The 22,367-nt window shown below is 50.5% G+C and overlaps 1 protein-coding gene across 6 annotated transcripts in view; it reads right to left on the bottom strand.

Moving 5' to 3' along the window:
- The window catches only part of CRTAC1 (cartilage acidic protein 1), a 140,384-nt gene that overhangs the window by 45,189 nt on the left and 72,828 nt on the right, over positions 1 to 22,367 (bottom strand). For all 6 annotated transcript variants that reach the window (XM_005885387.2, XM_005885388.2, XM_005885389.2 and 3 more), the window contains 2 exons: positions 14,812 to 15,008; positions 31 to 167 (listed from right to left, as the gene is read on the bottom strand). In XM_005885387.2, coding sequence (XP_005885449.1) covers positions 31 to 167; positions 14,812 to 15,008 — 334 coding nt within the window. The remainder of the gene's footprint in view (positions 1 to 30; positions 168 to 14,811; positions 15,009 to 22,367) is intronic.

Below are 22,367 nucleotides of genomic sequence, written 5' to 3'. Positions count from 1 at the left end.
CCCAGGTCCTCCATGCACCCCTGAACTCACCGTCCTGTCCACACAGGCCACAGAGCGCCCGGCAAAGAGGCTGGCCACGCCGCGGGCCACGTTGACCTCGTCGCTCAGGATGTCTTCCCACCTGCTATTGCGGAACTTGAATAACTTGTCTGTGTACGTGGCCACCCCTGGAGAGAGGAGGAAAGGGAGGCTGGTGGACCAGGGCCCAGCTATGTCTCGGAGTACCTGCCACAGGGGTTGGGGCCACTGGTGGATGGGTCATCTGCTCAAGATGAACACTCCTGCAGTACTCACTCAGGCAGGGAAGACTCCTGTGTTTGGGGGCACTCAGGTATTTTCAGTTGAGAGCAGAGACTCTGAGGCCTATCACAAAGGCCGGCCCAGCCTCAGAAACTATGGAAGTGACGTTACTGCTACTATGTGTCTGAGATGAGCCTCAACATTGGGGTGCCACTGTCTGCATGTGCTCCTACATCATCATCAGGGAGACCGGGATTGCCACTATTTCAGGACCCAAACTCAACCCAGAATGGCTCTTTCTCCAGGAGCTGTCCCCTACCTACATTCTCTGCTGGATTGCAGGACCTGATTGGGGTCTCAGAGGAAACCGGGTGTGTCTCCAAGTTCTGATCAAGGAAGGGACTGGAAGTTTATCTCCGACAGGTCTGTCACCTCCACCCTCAGGGAACCAGGTGGCAGTAGGGTTAGCACTCGGGCAGCCCCGGGAGGCCCCTGCTCCCAGGACTGGGGAGTCCCAGAGGATATTGATCCCCTCGAGAGCTGGAGGGAGGCTAAGGCCCCTGAGCTCAGGGAGTCTGCACCACACAATATGCCATATGTAACTGCAGGAGGTCCGTGGCCACCTGCAGCTCCTCCTGGGGACATGGTGAGGAACTTCCCGTGGTGGGAGCGCAAGTGCTTCCGAGACCATGAAAGCAGAGCTCTCCCCTCTGCCCTCACCCTTAGTTCATTTCTTGCAAATGTGAGACCCAGAGCATCCATGTTTTAGGAGGGATCATATTCTACCCGTAAGGACTCGCACGGGAAACACAGGAGAGGAGCAGCTAAAGGAATCGGGAAGGTGAGCTTGGGGAAGAGTGGGCTTGGGGACAGAGCTCCTGGACTTGACTCTCTGGCTGGCCCGGGGGAGAGGCATTGGGCTTAGCATAAAGGGAGAAGTGTGGTGCAGCGGTTAAGACCTCAGGGTCTAGAATGAACCAGCCCAAGGCTCAGTCTCAGTTCCATCCAGATTGTACTTCTAGGTTTTAGTTGTTGACTTTGAGGAAGGTGCTTAGCGTCTCTGAGCCTCAGTTTTCTTATTTGTAAATGGGGACGACAAAAACTGCATTCAAGCCCTGGCTGGTTTGGCTCAGTGGATAGAGCGTCGGCCTGTGGATTGATGGGTCCCAGGTTTGATTCTGGTCAAGGGCACATGTGTGCAGGAGGCAGCCAATCAATGATCTCTCTCATCATTGATGTTTCTATCTCTCTCCCTCTCCCTTCCTCTCTGAAATCAATAAAAATATATTTAAAACAAACAAACTGCATTCAAGTTTACCATGAGGAATAAATGTGATGATGCACATTAAAGGTTTAGCCTAGTACTCCCCAAAGTGGTATGTATTGGCCAGAAATAATGATTCCAATTTCATAGATGAGATGGTCTTAAGGTGCTTTAGGGACATAAGGTCTGCACTGCAGGGGTTTGTGAGAATCAGAGTAGGAACGAATGAATGAGAATGAGTATGTGAGAGTAAGCAAGGGAGAGTGGGAGAGTGAACATGTGAAGTTGAGGAGTGAGAGAGTAAGAGTGAGTGCATGTGAAGGGAGTGTGAGTGTGACAATGAGTGGGTGTGTGAAAGTGAGTGTGAGTGTGTGTGGGTGAGGGCGGTGTATAAAGGACCCCTCCAATGGCTCTGCCCAGGAGAGGACAGTAGGGTTTGCTCTCTGAGTGGCCTAACACCACAGGAGCCCATGGAGGCTGGTGCACAGGCTGCGGGGTCTGGAGTTGGTCTCAGGGATGCTCTCCAGATACCTGGGAGGGAAGGCCCTTCGTGAGCAGAGCGGGAAGCAGGCCCGGGAGACCGGCAGGTGTTTGTTCAGGTGGAGGCCTGGGCTGGGAGCTGCAGCGGGCTCTGCGCAGAGCTGCTGTGGGTGGGGCGGGATGCTCCTGGGGCAACTGCGGAGCCGAGTCCTGACAGAAGCACAGGTGCAACTCTGACTGGGGAGCCCAGGGGCCTGGCCGGTCCTTTCTTTTCTCCCAGCCTTGGTTTCCTCTGAGAGAGTCGGGGGTGACAGCTGTGCACCCTCCCTCACAGCGTTGCTGTGGGAATTACAGGAGAAATTGCACTGAAGTTTGGCCCAGGTCCGGCACCCCTAATTGCTCACCAGAAGCTCTGCACCCCCAGGTTCACAGCCCCTCGTCGTAATCCCTGGGGGTCCGAGGCATTTAGAAATTTAGATTTTTCCTTCCTGGTTTAGAAATGTAACAGTGCACACACCGTTTATTACATAACACGCCCAGCAGGGACCGGGGTGGCACCCCATAATTAAACACATTAATATTTTTGCAGTGAAATATATGAATATTCACATGAAGTGGGATAAATAAAGCCATAAATAGCTCACGTCAGTTCAGGACAGGTTTTGCTATCCACTCTTTTTCCTGCAAACTTAAAAAAAGCACTTGAGGCTTTCAGAGCGTTTTGGATTTCAGGACTGCGGACAGGGACTGTGGACCCAGACTTCCATCCTCGCGGCTGCTGTACCGGAGGCAGTGGCAGCCTTGTCATCGCTTCCTGGCGCCTGGGGGACCTCCAGTGGCCCTGCAGGCCGCCCGCTCGCCAGCCTCCCCCAACAGTCAGTGACCCTTGCCCTTCTCTGTCAAACCAGGGCCCCTATAGACTGTCCTTCCGGCTAGTCCAGTCCCCCTGAAACACTGAGGTTCAGTTTGACCAAAGCCTGGGCCAGGCGAGAGAGCAGCTGCCGGCAGCCGGGGCTCCGCATGGCTCTGATGGGCACCTCTGTGTTCCGCGGGAGAAACTGCTCAGTGGCTGAGCTCCTGCCTCAGCGAGACGAGAGGAGAAAACGGGCCCAGGGTGGCTCTAACCGCCTCTGTTTGCCTCATCACTCCCAGGACAACATTTCCCAAAGTGTGCTTTGTGGAACCCTGTTTTCTGTGAGCTGCCTGGAGAAAAGACCTCGTGATCATCAGAGTGCGGCGAAGACCATACCTTCCATCCCCCTCTTGGAGATTTCACAATGGACATGAGTCTATTAAAACTTTGAAAGGTCCTGCCGTAAATTACCTGCATCATTTTATGGAATCCAGCCTTTCCCAAACGAGCTTGGTCACGGAACCCCTTTGTGCAGCTCACCTATCAGCATCCTGCGGAACTAGGGCTGTTCTTAGCAAACTGCGGTCCTACGGTGTTGCTGTCTGGCCAGAGGGGTAGGGCGTCCAGTGCTGCTAGCCTCTTCCTCCGTTCCAGCCTCCTGGCTTCCGGGCTGACCGAGGACGCCCAGAAGAATAAACTAATTAAGGTAAAATGTGCAGCAGCGATGCGGAGCCTTGTAGATCATAAATGGGAACGGCAAAATCAATGGCAGCCCTTCTGCAGGCAGAGGCCCGAGGCCTGGGCGACGGGAGGGACGGGAGCCCGTGATTTAGGAAGAGCAAATGCTCTGGCAGCTGCAACCTGGGTAATTAGGTGTGTCAGGAAGACAGATAAACAGCGAGCTGTGCGGGTCGATGGCACTGGCAATAAACACCCCGCACTGGCCCCCCGGCCCGTGTCAGCACCTAATCCCGCCTCTGGCTCCTTGTAGCTGCACTCTGCCCTGGGTCCCTCACTGAGTCGGGGTGGGGGGCAGCTGCTCAGGAGAGGACAGGCTGCTAGCTGCAGAAGAGAGGGGTTCTCCTGAGTCCCTGGGGGAGGCGCTGAGAGGGCAGGGGCCTGAGAGAAACGGGAAGGTATTCAAGGGCAGGGCAGAAGGCTCTGGAGGTCACGCCCTTGTCAGAGGCACCTCTGGGGACTTCCATTTCCCCCCTGACTTTGGCATCCTGGCATTAAAGGAGCCTTGAAGGTCTCAGAGTCCAGTGGGTGAGGCTCAGGTGCCCACCAGGCCCTGCCAGTGGCTGTAGGCAGCCAGTTGGGAAGGCCCAGTGGGTGAGGCTCCGGTGCCCACCAGGCTCTGCTGAGCGCCGGCTGCTCTGAGAGGCCCCAGGAAAGTAGTAGTCTCTGCCCATGACCCAGGGCACTTATGGTCCATTTGACAGCACAAGGGACAGACAGGTAGAGGAGGTGCCATGGGATCGTAGTAAAACTACTACTACCTAACATGTCTACTACATGCATGTCTATATGCCAGGCATGTCACATATTAACCCTCACTCAACCCTAACACAACCCACAAGATGGGTACTATTTTCATGCCCATTTTACAGATGAAGGACCTGAGGCACAAGAGACCACGCGGGACTTGCCTAAGATTCCACAGCTAGCAGAACCCCTCAGGGCAGGGCAGGACAGCACATCCTGGAATCGAGGGGAAATCAGGATGGAATAGGCTACAGTGATCAGGGAGGGCTTCATGATGGAGGAGGCACCTGAACGGGGACTTGAAGGGCCAGAGTAACAACAGCAGTGACTCTGGTTTATGGAGCACTTAGTACAGCCAGGCTTTCCAGGAAACATTCCTTTTTTACAACCATCACCTTGACTAATCCTGTGGCCACCCTGAGAGATAGTTACTTCATTTTACAGGTGGAAAACGGAGGGGCAGAGAGGTTAAGTGCCCAAGGCCACAGAGCTAGTAAATGGTTGAGACAGATTCAAACCCAGGACTGACTCCAAAGCCTATGCTTCTGAGCCTTGCACTATATGGCTTAGCCAGGCAGAGGAGGGGGTGGTGCACTGGGCAGGCAGGTAGCATAGACAAAGGCACAGACGGGCACCGAGTTCGCCTAGAGAGGAGGGTTTGTGCAGGTGGAGGAGGAAGCATGGCAGGGCAGCGAGACCCCCTACTTCTAGTGCTGAGGGCGGAGGGGTCATTGGTGGTTTCTGATCTGGGGAAGACAGTGTTTCCAGAAGATTACCCTGGCAGTGGAGTGAGTGGTGGGCAAGCCAGAGAGCAAATGAAATGAGTGGCCACTCTTGTAGTAGCTCATGCTTGATCTGGGGAGTTGACAATGGGAGTGGAAGCAGTGCTGGGAGCAGATAGGGCAGAGCTGGGTGTGGTGGGTCAGAGCAGGGGAGTGGTCCGCAATGTGGTGGCAGGGACAGAAGCAGGGGCATGTGGCCAGCTGGGGTGGCAGGAGCTTGCCTTCAGACAGTTTGCATTTTAGGTGGTCATAGGGTGGCTGTGGAAGGCATGGTGAAGAGGTCGCCGGCCATGAGGGATGGCAGCGTGCAGAGTGGTGAGGCTGGAGCTGGGGCAGAAAGACCAGTGCCACAGACTGAGTCCCCGGGAGCAGCTGCAATTGAGTGTAGGAGGAAGAAGAAGGGGCAGAAATGGAGGAGTCATCAAACATGGAAAAGGAGGTTCTGCACCGAGGGCAGTGGTGTCAATCAAGCAAATGGCACTTAATTCACCATCCCTTTCTCCCCTCCACACCCAGCTCTGACCCCAGAGGGCAACTTGGAGCTACTGGGAGAGTATGTTTGGGCCATAAAAGGCTCTAAGGATCATTGGTCTGAGTGCCTCCTCCCCCGAGGCTGCCCAACCTCAGGGAGATGTCCTGACTCATGGCCTGGTATCGGTGAGGGAATGTGTGTGGCAGGGCAGAGGCTCAGCCTCCAACCTGGTTCCTAAGGCCAAGGGATTACTGCCAAACAGCAGGGTTAGGGAGGTAGCCCAGGTTGACCTTGGGCAATTCATGAACATGTATTTCTCTTCTTTGTAGCATGGGATATGAGAATGGCCACCTATTCATCAGGTTGTTGTGAGGATTCAATTAGATAATGTAAGTGAAGTATTTAGAGCGATACCTGGCACATGATAAGTTCAATAAATAACAACAATGTACAGCCAGGCTTTCCAGGAAACATTCCTTTTTTACAACCATCACCTTGACTAATCCTGTGGCCACCCTGAGAGATAGTTACTTCATTTTACAGGTGGAAAACGGAGGGGCAGAGAGGTTAAGTGCCCAAGGCCACAGAGCTAGTAAATGGTTGAGACAGATTCAAACCCAGGACTGACTCCAAAGCCTATGCTTCTGAGCCTTGCACTATATGGCTTAGCCAGGCAGAGGAGGGGGTGGTGCACTGGGCAGGCAGGTAGCATAGACAAAGGCACAGACGGGCACCGAGTTCGCCTAGAGAGGAGGGTTTGTGCAGGTGGAGGAGGAAGCATGGCAGGGCAGCGAGACCCCCTACTTCTAGTGCTGAGGGCGGAGGGGTCATTGGTGGTTTCTGATCTGGGGAAGACAGTGTTTCCAGAAGATTACCCTGGCAGTGGAGTGAGTGGTGGGCAAGCCAGAGAGCAAATGAAATGAGTGGCCACTCTTGTAGTAGCTCATGCTTGATCTGGGGAGTTGACAATGGGAGTGGAAGCAGTGCTGGGAGCAGATAGGGCAGAGCTGGGTGTGGTGGGTCAGAGCAGGGGAGTGGTCCGCAATGTGGTGGCAGGGACAGAAGCAGGGGCATGTGGCCAGCTGGGGTGGCAGGAGCTTGCCTTCAGACAGTTTGCATTTTAGGTGGTCATAGGGTGGCTGTGGAAGGCATGGTGAAGAGGTCGCCGGCCATGAGGGATGGCAGCGTGCAGAGTGGTGAGGCTGGAGCTGGGGCAGAAAGACCAGTGCCACAGACTGAGTCCCCGGGAGCAGCTGCAATTGAGTGTAGGAGGAAGAAGAAGGGGCAGAAATGGAGGAGTCATCAAACATGGAAAAGGAGGTTCTGCACCGAGGGCAGTGGTGTCAATCAAGCAAATGGCACTCAATTCACCATCCCTTTCTCCCCTCCACACCCAGCTCTGACCCCAGAGGGCAACTTGGAGCTACTGGGAGAGTATGTTTGGGCCATAAAAGGCTCTAAGGATCATTGGTCTGAGTGCCTCCTCCCCCGAGGCTGCCCAACCTCAGGGAGATGTCCTGACTCATGGCCTGGTATCGGTGAGGGAATGTGTGTGGCAGGGCAGAGGCTCAGCCTCCAACCTGGTTCCTAAGGCCAAGGGCTTACTGCCAAACAGCAGGGTTAGGGAGGTAGCCTAGGTTGACCTTGGGCAATTCATGAACTTATATTTCTCTTCTTTGTAGCATGGGATAATGAGAATGGCCACCTATTCATCAGGTTGTTGTGAGGATTCAATTAGATAATGTAAGTAAAGTATTTAGAGCGATATCTGGCACATGATAAGTTCAATAAATAACAACAATACTATTATCATCAGCAGCATCCTTATCCTCACAATCATTACCTTCTTCATTCTCTTACCACCACCACCATCATCATCATCATCATTGAGGGAATTACAGGGCATAACCACTGAAGGTCCTCATGAGTCAACCCCAGGAGGCCACTGTGACATTAAGTGTAAAATGCTTTACATGACGTAGTCAGTGAAAAGCCAGCAAGCAGTGATGGCCCCGGGGAAGAATGAATTCAGGCAAAGGACAGTTTTAAAAAGAATGAACCCAGCCTTCTCTGCCCCCAACCCCCGCTGCCCCCCGATGTAATTTCTGAGCCCTGTCTTCCTTTCCACCCCAGGATGAGGAGGCAAATCTGACCAACCCCTGCCAGGTGCTCCGCTCACATTAGCTTATTTAGCCCTCTCCACTGTCGTATCAGGAAGATAGATCCTTCAATTTCCAGAGAGGAACTGGGGCTCAGAGGGTAAAACCGTTTGCCTAAGGTTGCACAGCTGTCAAGTGGCAATGCTGAACTTCAAATCGTGGTCTGACTGCCAGGTCCCCCTTTGCTCCCCTCCCCCCATAATAAAGACCTGGGGTGGGGGGCGCTGGTGGAGGGAAGTCCTCCGTTTCCTAGGATCCTAGGTCTGTGTTATGACGGAGGAAATGTCCTCTGGGGCCCCATGCTCTTACGGTGCTGCTTTGACAGCCTCACCTTTTTTTTGGGGGGGGGGGGGGGGGAGAGGAGTGTGAATGAGGCACAGTAGGGGTGGGGGTGGAGCAGGGAGCTGAGTTGTTCATGAGCTCATCTCCCCCAGTGGGCCATCCTGGGCGAGCTGGAAATCAAGATTGTGCATTTAAGGGAAACATCACTGGGGGGACAGGGGACCCTAGAACCTAGAGGATCCTGGGGAAAGAGGGCAGAGGCACAGGGCTGTGTATTCGAGGCTTTGCCAGGCACGGGAAGTCCTGGACATCCGGTTAAAATGCAGATTCGGGTTCAGTGGGTCTGGGGTGGGGCCTGAGATTCTGCGTACATATGAGCTTCCAGCTGTTGCCAGTGCTGCTCGGAACACCCTCCGAGTAGCAAGAGGTAGGTACCTGGATGCAGCTGGACCTGGGTCTAGGGGACGGAGCCCCGGACAGTGGGTGTGCTCGCTCTCAGGAGCAGATGGCTCGTCTGCTGTGTAGGCAGAGGAGGCTAGAAGTGCGTCCCGCCCCCAACTCCCTTTCTTCTCTCTGGCACTGTGACTGAGAGGTTACAAAAGCCCCTGCTGAAGGCCTAAGTATAACACAGAGCGCAGAAGCCATCAAAGAAAAGGGTGATAAATCCAAGTCCATAAAAATAAAAATTTTCCGCATTGCAAAACCCACCATGAGCGAAGACAAAAGAAAAATGACAAACAAGGGGGAACTATTTGCAACTTGTATTGCAGACAGAGAGCGAATTTTCCTAATTTATAAAGAAGTGTTACAAATCAATAAGAAAAAAATGGGCAAAGGCTATGCGCAGACAAGAGATTCAACTGTATAAAAACATGTTCAGCCTCATTCATTTGAAGAAAGATGAAAATTAAAACTACACATAGGTACCAATATTTGCTATCAGATTGGCAAATATTTTAAAAAACGACGGCACACTGTGTTGGTGAGAACGTGGGGAAATGCTCACTTGCACCAGGGCTGATGGAATGTAATTAGGAATGTCCCTTTGAAGCACAATTTGGCAATGACTATCAAAACGGCACACGTATATTCCTTTGATGTAGCAATTTCATTTCTACAAACTTACAGAGAAACACCTGCAATCGTGGAAAATGGCACGTTATACAAACTTATGGATTTGATGGCACTGTTTGTAAGGGCAAAAGATTGCAAAGAATCTAAGTGTTCATCAATAAAGGACCCATTCAATGAGTGGCAAATCTATACAATGGAGTACTCTACAGCCACAAAAAATGAGACATCTCTTTGTGCGCTGCCCTGAAATAACAGCCAAAATTTATTGTTAAATGAAAAAAAAATGAGGGGCAGCACTGAGAAGAGCATCCTACTATTTGTGTAGAAAAGGAGGGAGGTATGTGTAGATTGAAGACAGCAGATTGTCAGGGACCATTCTCCTCAACGAAATGACAAGTGGTGGGGCTCACAGCTCATGCCGACGCATCCAGTACCCACACTCCTGTAACCCCCAGATCACATAAGGAGGAGAGCTCAGGGCCGTGCAGGGCAGCAGCTGGGCAAAGGCTATGCGCAGACAAGAGATTCAACTGTATAAAAACATGTTCAGCCTCATTCATTTGAAGAAAGATGAAAATTAAAACTACACATAGGTACCAATATTTGCTATCAGATTGGGGGATGGGCTCTGACTGGGAACTGTAGGAGGTCCTGGGTTCCTGGATGTGGAAGGAGGCGCTGGGACCAGCCTTTTCTCCCCCTTTGTCCTGCACGCTCCTCTACGTGGTTTTCACCAAGTTAGTGTTTCCTGCAACAAACTGGCTTGTGTTTTTCCAGATCGGTTTAGCCATAGCTGGTTATTGGGCCCCGACCTTCCTGGGATTGTGGTCAACCTTTCTCTGTTCCCTCCCTCTCGCCCACTCTCCAACTCTTAACCCTTGACCCATCCCATCTGGAACCATCATCTGGGTGGCCTGTTGTTTACACTATGGTCCTTTTCTCTTTCTGCTCCTGGAGTCTCTCTTTCTCAAGGGCCAGGAGGGAGGCCCATGGAACCTCTGCCCAGGATACTGCTAGAGGCTCTGGCTTTCTTCATGCCACAGAGTCATAACAACCACTGCTTGGAGCGCACTTCTTCAGTCCTAGACACTATAAGTGCTTTTCCTTCATTATCTCATTTGTTCATTCAAATAGATGTATTAAATGTTTACTAAGTGACATAAGAACGTTGGTCCTGGAGATACAGCAGCAAACACGACAACGTTTCCATACCCATGGAGTTGAACAGAAGAGAAGCAGAGGTGAACCGCAAACAAATGCATCACATGCTTTCAGACAATGGGAAGGGCTATGAAGAGAAATAAAGCAAGTGAAGGGTATAAGGAGTGGTAAAGGTATGATTTTAAGGTGTCCATCTAAGGAGGGGCCTGAGTGAAGGGAAGGAGTGAGCCCTGAGAACAGTGGTGGGAAAAGCAAGTAAAGGGAACGGCATGCCCGAAAGCCTCAGGTGGGAATGCAATGAGTGAAAGGAAGAGTGGAGGAAACAAGGTCAGAAAGGCAACCTGGCTCACGTCAGGAGGGGTTTTGTAGGCAATGGTCAAGACTTTGGAGAGAGTCTATGGAGCCATTGTAGTTGAGCTTATGAAAAACAATTTTAATGTATATTTCTTATCGTTCACAGTATTACAGATGTCTCCCATTTATGCCCTTTACCCCTGTCCTCCCAGCCCCTATCCACCCCTGCCAGGTCTTCACCACGCTATTGCTTGTGTCCATGGGCTATACATCTACACTAATAAAAGAGAAACATGAAAATTGGTGTCACTCCGCTATGCCCACCAGCCAATCAGATGAGTATGCAAATTAACCCAACAAAGATGATGGTTAATTTGCATACGCAGGCGCGGAGCGAAGACTGAAGGCTCCAGATGGAGTGAAGACTGAAGACTAAAGACTGAAGAGGCTTGGCTTCTCCGCTGCGGCCGGACCAAAGGCCTGGGTCCCGGGTACCAGAGGAAAACCGGTGCCGGCAGCCAGGGGAAGGAAGGCCTATCGCGCGAATCTTCGTGCAACAGGCTTCTAGTATCTATATAAAAGGCTAATATGCAAAGTGTTCTCTTGGGAGTTTGACAGGGAGACTGGGAGTTTGATCGCTCGCTATGACGTGTGCTGACCACCAGGGGGCGGCGTGGAACGAAGGAAGGTCCTGGCCAGCAGCCAGAAGGCCCCAATTGGCCCAGATTGCCAGCCAGGCCTAGGGACCCTACCCATGCATGAATTTTGTGCACCAGGACTCTAGTAAGTATATAAGTGCTTTGGTTTATCTCTTCTTGTCCCCCAAACCACATATAAGAGCTTATGAAATTGATATGATTTTTCCTGTTCTACAGATGAAGGGTTTGAGACTGAGAGAGATCAAATATCCTGTCCAAGGTACCCAGTAAATAAAGGAAGATCCCAGGTTGTACAAACTGACCCCCCCTCACAGCACTGCTAGGATACAGGTCTCAGCCCTCTTCTGGGCACTCCAGTGCTGACATTCCAAAGGCTGGCTGAGCAAGAGGACAGGGACTGTCCTGCCTCAGGTCCTTTTGATGCTCTGCCACAGGCTAAAGGAGCCCCCAGTCATCTGCTCTGGGCAGGCAGGGGCTGGCTGGGGGCTCCTGGAGAGGATCTCAGGTTACCGCGGTGGGTAGGGTGGCAATGGCTGAGTGTCATGCCAGCTGGACCCTGGGAAGTGCTGACACAGCACAAATGTCCGGAGTCCACACCCCACCCACTGTCGATGAATCAATTGAATCACTCAACTGAAAAATTAACTCAAACCCACAGACATCCCTCAAACCCACAGAAGGTCAGGGGGAGGTGCACGCCTGAGGCTGAGGCTGCGGGGCACCATCTTCCTCACCCCAGCCCTGGGGGCCCAGCCCCAGCCTCTCTCAGGAACACTTGTGCCGTCAAACCCAGGAAGCCCAGGACCTTCAGGGAGGGGGAGGGGCTCCATTTTGCCTGTCTCCCCTATTTTGCCCTCTGTTGGCAAAACCTTCTCTCAGGCCTAATGGCTTGCGTCTGGTCTGTTCTTCCTGGATTCACTTATCAAGTTTTAATTGTGCTGTTAGGATACTCAAGGTCTGGCTGGGCCAGAGGGATGCATAAAATGACCAAGACAGGGATTTTTGCCCTCAAGGAGCTTAGAGTCCAAGGGGCTAGGTGAGGAGAGTCAGGTACCTAGAGAAATATAAGGTCATGTTGGGATAGAGTGTAAACTTCATAAGGGCAGGATTTTTCTGTTTCATTCATTGGGGCATTCTCAGTGTCTAGAATAGTGCCTAGCACACAGTAGGTGCTTAATAAATATTTGTCCAATGAATGAACGCATTAGTGAATGAAAGGGGCTACGGTTAGGCTGAGCATGGAACTAAGGTGATTCTGGGATAGTGGCCCCCCTTTCTCCAATACACATGGAAATCTGATAACTGAGTCCCGTCCCCAGAGGTTTGGATTGGGCTGGACCGGGATACACAAGGCACTGAGAGTGATAAAAGCTCCCCCCGGGGATTCTAATGTACAGCCTTGGCCTTGCACTACTGCTCTAGGATTCACAATGGAAGACTAAGAGAGTGGGAGGGGCTGCTGCTTGAGAGACATCTGACAGGTCCCATCCCAGGTGCTGTGCTCAGTGAGTGGGGAGGAGAGCCTGCCCTTCCTCTGGCGTCCTGCCTGCAGAGCCCATGTTGAACACCCCCTCCCACAGTTCTCCTTGTTTCTGTTTCCCTGCCCTCCAGCATCTTCCTGCAGACTCACCCTCTCCTTAGCCGTCCCTTGCTGCTGCTCCCCTCCTGACATTGCCCCACATTAAAGGGTTGATCAGCCCATCAATTAATTGTGTCCTAATCCAATCTTGGCTTGGTTGGAGAGAGGGCAGTAAATCCAGCTGGGTAATCATGCCCTGATATTTGTGTAGGGATAATTACTATCTCTCAGGCCTCACTTGGTGGCAAGATGAGATGAAAACCCATAAAACACCACGAGGGGCTGTGGCTCATTGTTTCTTGGCTGCACAAGGCTGGCTGTCAGCCAGCCAGCCCTGCCCGCCCCTGCCCCTGGCACCAGCCCCAACCTCATCTCCAACCTCGTCCCCTCCCATTCATGCAACTGGCAGGGCTCAACATCAGAGGCAGGCAGTCTAGGGTCTGGATCCTGGCTTTGGCTCAACAACTGGCAGGGGCCACACAATGGGCCCTGGGGACAGCTAGTGTAGGGCTGGGGAGAGGAAGAGAAGGTGGTTCTCATAGCCAGCCAATCACCTGCCCCCAGGAGGTCAGGACCGTGAATACACAGGTATGAACCATATGGTATCATTCAGACCAAACCAAGAGCCTGCTGCCATCTGGAAGAATCCAGTGCACATCCAAGCGGGTCTCACAGGGACATGAGGTCCTGCATCCTTCAGGAGGACGCCCTGGCCTGGGACTCCCCTGCAGATGTGATGGCCCCACAGGAGAAGACTTCATCCTAGGGCAGCGGTTCTCAACCTGGGGGTCGAACGACCCTTTCACAGGGGTCGCCTAAGACCATCGAAAAACACATATATAATTACATATTGTTTTTGTGATTAATTGCTATGCTTTAATTATGTTCAATTTGTAACAATGAAATTGGGGGTCACCACAACATGAGGAACTGTATTAAAGGGCTGCGGCATTAGGAAGGTTGAGAACCACTGTAGAGTGTCTTGGTTAAAAGGATAAAGCTGGAGTCAGACCCCTAGGTTTGAGTCTTGGTATTTACAAGTTGTGTGGCTTTGGGCAAGTCATGTGATCTCTTTGTGCCTCAGTTTCCTCATCTATAAAGTGAGATGCACCAATACCTAACCTAATCAAGCTACTGTGAGGCTTAAGTGAGATAATTATGATAGAGTGCTTAGATCAGGGCCTGCTTGCTATTTAAGTACTACCCGTTACCATTTTTGTTACTATTATTTAGCCTTCTGTGCATCAATTTCTTTCCTCCATTCCTTAGGACCTTGCTACTCAGTGTGGTCCCTGGACCGTCAGCATCATCACAGCCCAAGTGTATGTGAGCAGTGCAGGATCTTGGGCCCCACTCGACTGCTGAGTCAGAATCCGCATTTCCACAAGACCCCCAGGTGACTAGGATGGACGCTCTGGGCTAGAAGAGGCTCCATGAACTCAAGGTCTGTCTTCCTTAAAGTTGTACCCCCATTGCCCAGCACCTCTGGCATGGAGCAGGTGCTCAGCAGGAATTTGTGGTGTGAATAAATGAGCTACGCTGAAAGCTGTGGGGTCACTGAAGGATTTCAAAGCATTTTTGAAAGGCCCCCTTGAAACAGCATGGAGGGCAATTACGGGCAACATTTGTTGCTATGGTGGCCACCTGGGTGAGAGTGCTGTGTGGTTGAGCCTGGCCGGAGCAGTGGGGAGGGAGGGGAGAGGAGGGGCTAGGAGGATTGGAGGCTGCTCCTACCTACCGGGAGGCCAGAGGACAAAGTCTGAAGGTAAGGACAGGCTTTTGCTCAAGGCCCTCCATCTCCAGGCCCAGCAGCCAGGAGATGAGGGCCAGCTTCATGCACAAGAGGAGAAGGGGCTCTCCTGCTGGGACAGAGTGAGGTCCTGGAGGCAGCAGGGGACTATGTCTAGGGGCGGGGGGCCCGTGACAGTAGCCTGAGGAGGGCCAGGGTCCCCAAGGCCCTGCCCCCAGCTGGTGCTGGGAGGAAGAAGGTGGAAAGCAGGAAGAGGCCCGAGGCCCCAAACCCTTACCTGAGAAGGCATTATTGGTGTTGAGGAAGTAGATCTCCTCACGGCCATCCCCGTCGATGTCACAGGCTGTGACCCCGATGGCGTTGCCCTGCCGGTCCCGCAGCGCATAGTAGGGGGAGCTGCGCTTGTCCACTGCGATGTTCACCAGCCGCTTCTGGGCCCGGTCGTACTTCAGAACCAGATTGGGGCCGTTGTACCTGGATGGGGGAGGGGAAGGGGACATTGGGGAGGAGCAGTTGGGCCACTGCCTCCACCTGACCAGCAAAGGGCTCAGAGTCCTCCCGGAGAGGTCAATGTGGGGCAATTTAGCCCCACAGAATTCCTGGGGAGCCCTCAGCAGCTTGCCCTGGGGGTCCCTGGGTGTTTGGTGAGTGTCCATGAATCAGATATGGGCCCCGGCAAAGCGAGAGTCAACTGGGCCCACACGGGCCTCTTCCTGCTTTCCACCTTCATGGAACACAATATAAGGAGCAGGGGAGTGGAGGGGAGTGGGAAACCAGTGACAAGCCTTTTACCACAGGCTATCCCGAAGAAAACAAGAACCTCCCAGACACTTAGCTTGCCCATTTCAATGCCAAAGCCACTTTCACACTTATGATCTCATTCTTTTAAGTCTAACAACAATTAGGGGAGGGCGGTGAGGAAGGCTGTATAATTAACCCATTTTACAGATGAAGCAACTGGTGAGCTTCATCAGGGAAACAAAGGCTCAGGGAAGCTCAGTGCCCTTCCCAAGGTAACAGCTAATAAGTGTCAGGTGCTGGGACTTGAACTCGGGCCCTTTCTGCTGTCCCAAGAGCCCCTGCGTGACTGAGCTGAGGAGGAGCAGAGGCTTTGTGGGTGAGGTTTGGGATGACTCTCTCCTGACGGAAGTCCCAGCGCTTAAACAGTATGTATGAAATTCGCATCTCAGACGGGAGATTATGAACACATCCAAAGTCATTAGCAGAACCTGCTGGGTTTCTTTTTCTATGAAACTCAAAACCGAAAGATTAAAGTTCTCATCAGTCCTCATCTCTCCCGTTTCACTCCCGCGGCCCCATGGCCCCCAGGCATGATCTGGCCTCAGGGACTTGGCTCTTGCTGCTCCCTCGGCCCAGGATGCTTTTCCTGCAGACGTCCACATGGGTGCCTCCTTCCTTCACCTCCCTCAGGCCCTGGCTCAATTGTTGCTTCTCAGTGAGGCCCTCCTGCCCACATTCCTGAAACCTGCAACCACCTCCACCTGCTCTCCTTATTCCGCCCCCTGCTCTTCCCTCATGGCTGTTACCACCAGCTGACCATCTGTCTCTTCTTGGTCATCTGTTCCTTCTCTGTCTGATCCCACTGGAATCTCAGCTCCACGAGGGCAGAGCTTTCTGTCTGTTTTGTTCCCCAGGGCCTACAACAGTGCCTGGCACACAGAGGTGCTCAATAAATATTTGTTGAATGACTGAATGAGGGAGACCTCAGAGCTCACGGCTGAGTCATAAGGGTTTAGGGGCCCCATAGTCAATTTCTTCCCCTCGTGTTTCCATCTGGAGAAAGTGGCATGCCCCAAGGTCACCCCCCAGACAGCACAGCCATGAATGTGTGAAGGCCTCTTACTGCTCCTGGAAAACCAGCTTGCCAGGCTCTCCAAAGGAACCTGGCCAGCCTCCATGCACTAGTCCCTGGTCTCCTGCCTTTGTTCTAACCCGGGCATGAGCATCCTGAGTTCAGCTGCCAGCCTCTGAATGATCCGGGGCAGAGAACACTTGGAGGGCGGGAAGAACTCCCCAAGGTCTTTGAGAGAAATCACTTCTTGCTTCCTTGAAACAGATCCAACTTGGCCCTCTCCTTCATCACCAAGTGCAGAGCCAGTGAAATTTGGGGGATGCTGAGCAACTGGCCGGGAGCCTTCTGGCACCCACAGTGTGTGAAAGGGGAGACAGAGCTCACCGGGGGCTGAGTCAGCACCGGGTGATGGAAGGTCGCACATCAGACATCTTGACAAAGATCATCTGAGGGCTGTGTTAAGGACACGGCATGACCTGGGGACACTTCTAGGCAGGAGAGACAGTATACGGGTTCCAGCACTGTCAGCAGCTGGCTCCAGCCCCCAGGGACAGGAAGTGCCTTCTGGGTGCTCAACACTAGTCCTCCAAGCCTCTGGGTCTTCTGTTTGCCACTGTCCCTACTGCTCCTCACAAGACACGTAGTCCTAGGGTTCTTGGCCTCGTTAAAAGCACTTTCACAAGCATTGTCTCACCCAAACCCCACATAATCCCAGAAAGAAGGTAGGTAAGGCATTTTTCTAGAGAAAAACCCTGAGGGTCAGAGAGGCAAAGTGAGCTGTCCAAGGTTACACAGCTCATACATGGCAGTGCTGGGCCTCTAACCGTCTCCAGGGTCCAAATCCTATGTTCTTGCCATGTTGCCTATGATGCCAACACTCTTAGTCCTCTGCATTTAAAAAAATATATTTCAGAGGGGAAGGGAGAGGGAGAGAGGGAGAGAGAGAGAGAGAGAGAGAGAGAGACAGACAGACAGATAGACACGGAGGAATATCAATGATGACAGAGAATCATTGATCAGCTGCCTCCTGCATGACCTCTACTGGGGATCAAGCCTGCAACCCTGGTATGTGCCCTTGACCAGAATCAAACCCAGAACCCTTCAGTCCACAGGCTGATGCTCTATCCACTGAGCCAAACCAGGTAGGGTTGCATTTAAAAAATATATATATTTTCAGAGAGGAAGGGGGAGGTAGAGAGAGATAGAAACATCAGTGATGAGAATCATTGATCAACAGCCTCTCACACTCCCAACTAGGGATTGAGCCTGCAACTAGGGATCAAGCCCGCAACCCGGGCATATGCCCTGATCAGGAATTGAACCGTGACCTCCTGGTTCATAGGTCAACGCTCAACCACTAAGCCACGTTGGTCGGGCAGTTCTCTGCATTTCTAAATTTTTTTCTGGCAGCCTCTCCCAGAGTAGTGATGGTGAGCAATGCCTGAGGATTTCATGTCAACACTGGAGATAATAACCCTACATTTCTACAGCACTTTACAATTTACAAAGAACCTTCTCATCCTTGATTTCATTTGTTTCTCACAGGTCTTGACTCTGCCAGAGGTTAGCTTTGTGACTTTGGCTGGTCAGAAACCCATGTTCTGGGCTTCTCTTCCACAAAACAAGAGATTTGGACTAAATCAGAGGGTCACGAAAGGGATGTCAGTTCCCACACCAATCGGCCTGGGGAGCTGGATGTACGGTATGTGAGATTTCATGCTTCTTCTCTGTGACACCTGCCAGAGGTTGTGGGGCAATTCTAGAAGTTCAGTGAAACGGGGTCAGGCAGTGGGACAGGGTCCATGTTCTTAAAAAGCAGATGTGACTTCATAATCTCCAAGGCTGGGCCAGCAGGCAGAAGTGATGGGCTTGGAGGCAACTGGAAAGTCTGCTTGAGAGACACCAGCAGGGCACAACCCCCAGTTATGTGAGTGCCATCCAATGTTGGTGCCAGGCTGCTGGGGCAGGGCTGCGATGGGCAGGGAGGGGCCTGGGGGTTGGGTCCAGAGCAGCCTGGGCGTGGGCTTCTGGCCCTGCCACTTTCTGGCGCTGACCTTGAGCTTGACACTCATTTCTCCAAGCTTCAGCTTCCTCATTACTTCTACTACATCTATGGCCACATAACTCACAGGATGGCTGCGAGGATGAGAGTGTGTGACAACACTTGGTAAACTGTGAAGAGTTACACAGTTGTATGTTCTCATCATTATTACAGAAACAACCGAAGCACAATCTCGAGAACTCTCCAGTGATCATTTTGAGAGTTTCCAAACACAATCTAGTATTTCTCTTCCAAAAACATCCCCCCCCCTCATCGCTCATCCTCTGTGGGTATATTTCTTTATTGCCCTTTATAACTAAAGTTCTCAGAGTTGTCTTCACAAGCTGTCTCCACTGTCTCTCTACCTATTTACCCCACCCCAACCCACATCCTCCCCCGCACCCAATTCCAGCCAAGCCATTCTTGTTACTGTCATTGGTAGCTTTTGTGTGGCCACATCCAAGGACACCCTTTCCAGTCTCCCTCAGTCTCCACCACACCACTTCCCTCTTAAAACACTGCTCTCTTGCCCCTGAGGTTGCCACCCTCCTCTGGTTTTCCTTCTCTCTCTCTCTCTGCCTCCCTCTCCTTTTCCCCTAGTAGGTTCTTCCTCCTCTCTCTGCCCTCTTAATGTTGGAATCCCCAGGCTTGGTCCTGGGTCCCCTTCTCCCCTCTGTCCCCTTTCACTAGGGGATAATATTCGTTCTCAAGACTGACAACTCCCAAATTTATATCTCCTACCCAAATCCCCAGTCCAAGCTCAGACTCATATATCTGACTGCCTACCTGACATCTCTCCTTGCACCCGCACAGTCATCTCTGATGGAACTATCGATCGCTCACCCCCCTGCCCTGCAATGGACACCCAAGTCCTGAAGCCAGAAACCTAGTGCCAGCCTTGGTTTTCCCACCCCCTTGTCTTCATATCTAATTCATCAGCCAATCCTGCCATTTCTACCTCTTAAAAAATCTTTCAAATCTTTCTCTTTTTTCCTCCCCCACTGCCACCAAAGAGGCTTCTTTCTTTCTTTCATCACTTGCCCCCATCAATCTAATCCCCCCATACCATAGCCACAGTCATCTTTTTAACACACAAATCGGGCCAGCCATTCTCCTGTCTTAAACCCTTTGGTGGCTCCCCATTATGTTGGAATGGAACCCAGACCCCTTATCATGCCTGGACTGGTAGCCCAGCTTGGTTGGTTGCCCGCTTCACTGACCTCCTCCAGGCCCTGGCCTCTCACAGAACTGCTCCCTCTGACTAGGACACTCTCTTCACTTCCCTCTGGCTTCTTCTCATTCTTTAGGTCTCACCATCAAAAGCAGCTCAGAAAAGTCTTCCCCTCGGGGTATCCACTGTCCCACTCTTGTTTGGTTACCTAGGTATTGCCCATTTCTCCCAGTAAACAATAAGCTTCATGAGGGCGGGGTCTGTGTTTGCCTTGTTCATTGCAATCTTCTCATTATCCAGTGCATAATGAGTGCTCAATAAATACCTGTAGAGTGAACGAAAGAGAAGTAGCCTATAGAAGGTACCAGATCACCACTGGGTGGCTGAGCAAAAGCCTGACTGAGCCAACAGTCTCTTGATTGGTGTTTTCCCTCCACTTTTATTGTTCCCCAAAGATATACATATTGACAGAGAGGAGGCCAAGACCTGGTGTCCTGGATAAGAGTGAGAGAGAATAACAAAATGTTATAGATACAGAGAATCAACCTTTTTTCTGTTCAGAATCATTGACCCATGTGAAAAAATAATCTTAGACAGTTACATAAAGAGAAACCAGATAATAGGATGTAATAATTATTGGGTACCTACTATATTTTCGATACTGCTCTAAGTATTATACATGAATAAAAATTTTTAAATTTGAAAGATATATAAATTACGCTATTTTGAAAAGTAAGAATAGGAAACCTTTTTCATTTAGAAAGGAAAATAATGAAAAATATACAGCTATTCAACACTATAGTCAGGAGAGAGAGGCAGGGCAGAGAGAAAAAACAGATGTATGTATGCACAAAGAATGAAAGATAGAGACACATAAAATAAAATAAAAAAACAACCGTAGAAATTGAATGAAACCCTGAGCAGAGAGAGAAAAACACATGCTGAAACATAGACAGACTGGCTCATACAGACACAGAGACACGGAAAAGGGGACACGCAGACCTGTAGAGACAAACGGAGAGACCCCTGGGAATTTCAAAAGGAACCTAAGATATTATCATAGAGAAACAACCCATCTCTGTGGCCATTTCCAGCATTTCCTCTAAAGGCATAAGGATGTATTTTATTCTTGGCCACTTCAATACCCTTATTTTATAGATGAAGAAAGCGAGTTTCAGAAAAAACGGACTTTCTGAAAGTCAAATAGCTAATCGTTAGATAAAATAAACCAAAGGCAAACTTATCCCTTAGCAGGGATCAACAAAAGTATGGCCTTTGGACTAAATCTGGCCTGCTGCCTATTTTTGTAAATAAAGTTTTATTGGAACACTGATATGTTCATTTATTTGTGTATTAAGTATGGCTGCTTTTGCTATACTGTAGAGTTCAGTAGTTATGATAGAATGTATGGCCCAAGAGTTGAAAATATTTACCATGTGGTTCTTTGCAGGAAAACATTTCCTATCCCTGACTCAAAGGGTTATCAGCCTTATATTATAGGTATATTAAAAGTTCTAAGTGATCAATATCAGAACAGAACTCAAAATTAGAATAGTGTTACTAAAAATTACGTTGGGAGTCTGTACTTGGAAATACAGTTTTTTTGAGATAACATGGTATTTCAGGGAGAGTATCGGTTGAATGCAAGGAAGACGTTAGGTCTTAGGATGGAGACTGTGAAGCAAAATAATCTTCAGAGAAAAGAGACAGAAAAGTTGCTTAAGAAGAGAGCAGTGTTCTCTACATGGGGCTTATCTAAGGCTTAGAAGTAAGAGCATGTTCCTTCCCTCGCAATGAATGAAGTGGTTAAAGGGGTGTGGTAGAGGATCTCCACAGAGGGCTGCCATCTTCTCTTTTCTCTGTGGGCACTTCTTACTCCAAGCAGAAAAAGGTGGAATCTATTTTGCCTCCCCTTGAATGAATCTGGACTTGCCTCAATTAGCAGCATATGGTAGAAGTGATGTTGGGCCAGTTCTGGATCTAGCCGTTAATAGACCTACTTTGTGTTTGGTAAAAGCCAGTCACCATGGTAGAAATTTCACTACCTTGAGATCACCATGCTCTGACACAGCCCCATCTAGCCTCACGGAGAGGCCCTGGGGAAGGGCACCGAGGCACCAGATATGTGAGTGAAGACTTCGCCAGCAGTTGAATGCATCTGAGTGAGTGATACCAGCAGATGTCACGTGGAGCAGAAGAACCATCCAAATGAATTTGCTCGAATTTTTGACCCACAGAATTGTGAAAAATGACAAATTCTTTTTAAGCCACTACATTTTTGGAAAAGAAAGTACATAATGATGACCTATGATTTCAGACCCAAAGGGAAAAGGAATTTTACTACTGGAAAGTAAGAAAAAGTACTGTTCATAAGTCAGTGAAATTCTGTAGGGTAGCCATTTGAATTTCCAGTAGGCAGGTCTCCCCAAGGGATGCCTGGATCTGTTGAGTTGATACTTGCATCTCAGAATATCTGAGAATTTGTGCAGAGCCTGAGGGTAGAAGGGTAATAAGAAATACAAGGATTCCAGAAACCCGTTTTCTTACTCCTCATTCTCATTCTTCATTCTCTTTTAGCCATATCCATTTCCTATTTTGAATGTACAACCTTTAATATAGATGATTTTTTGGAGATGTGTGTCATGCTCTTTTTTCTTTGCTTACATATTTAATCCAGTGAAAGCCATCGAAGTTAAATAGGACCAGCACACACGTGGGAAAGCATTCAAACAAAAGATTCACAAATTGTATCCTAGGATAGGATATATCCAGAGGCCAGTTTAAAGGAATGGAGATTTTGGTAATGGG

Source organism: Myotis brandtii, unplaced genomic scaffold (assembly GCF_000412655.1).
Source record: "Myotis brandtii unplaced genomic scaffold, ASM41265v1 scaffold902, whole genome shotgun sequence".
Taxonomy (NCBI): Eukaryota; Metazoa; Chordata; class Mammalia; order Chiroptera; family Vespertilionidae; genus Myotis; species Myotis brandtii.
The sequence above is the reverse complement of the archived record's forward strand: the minus strand, read 5'-3'. Positions and strand labels throughout refer to the sequence as shown.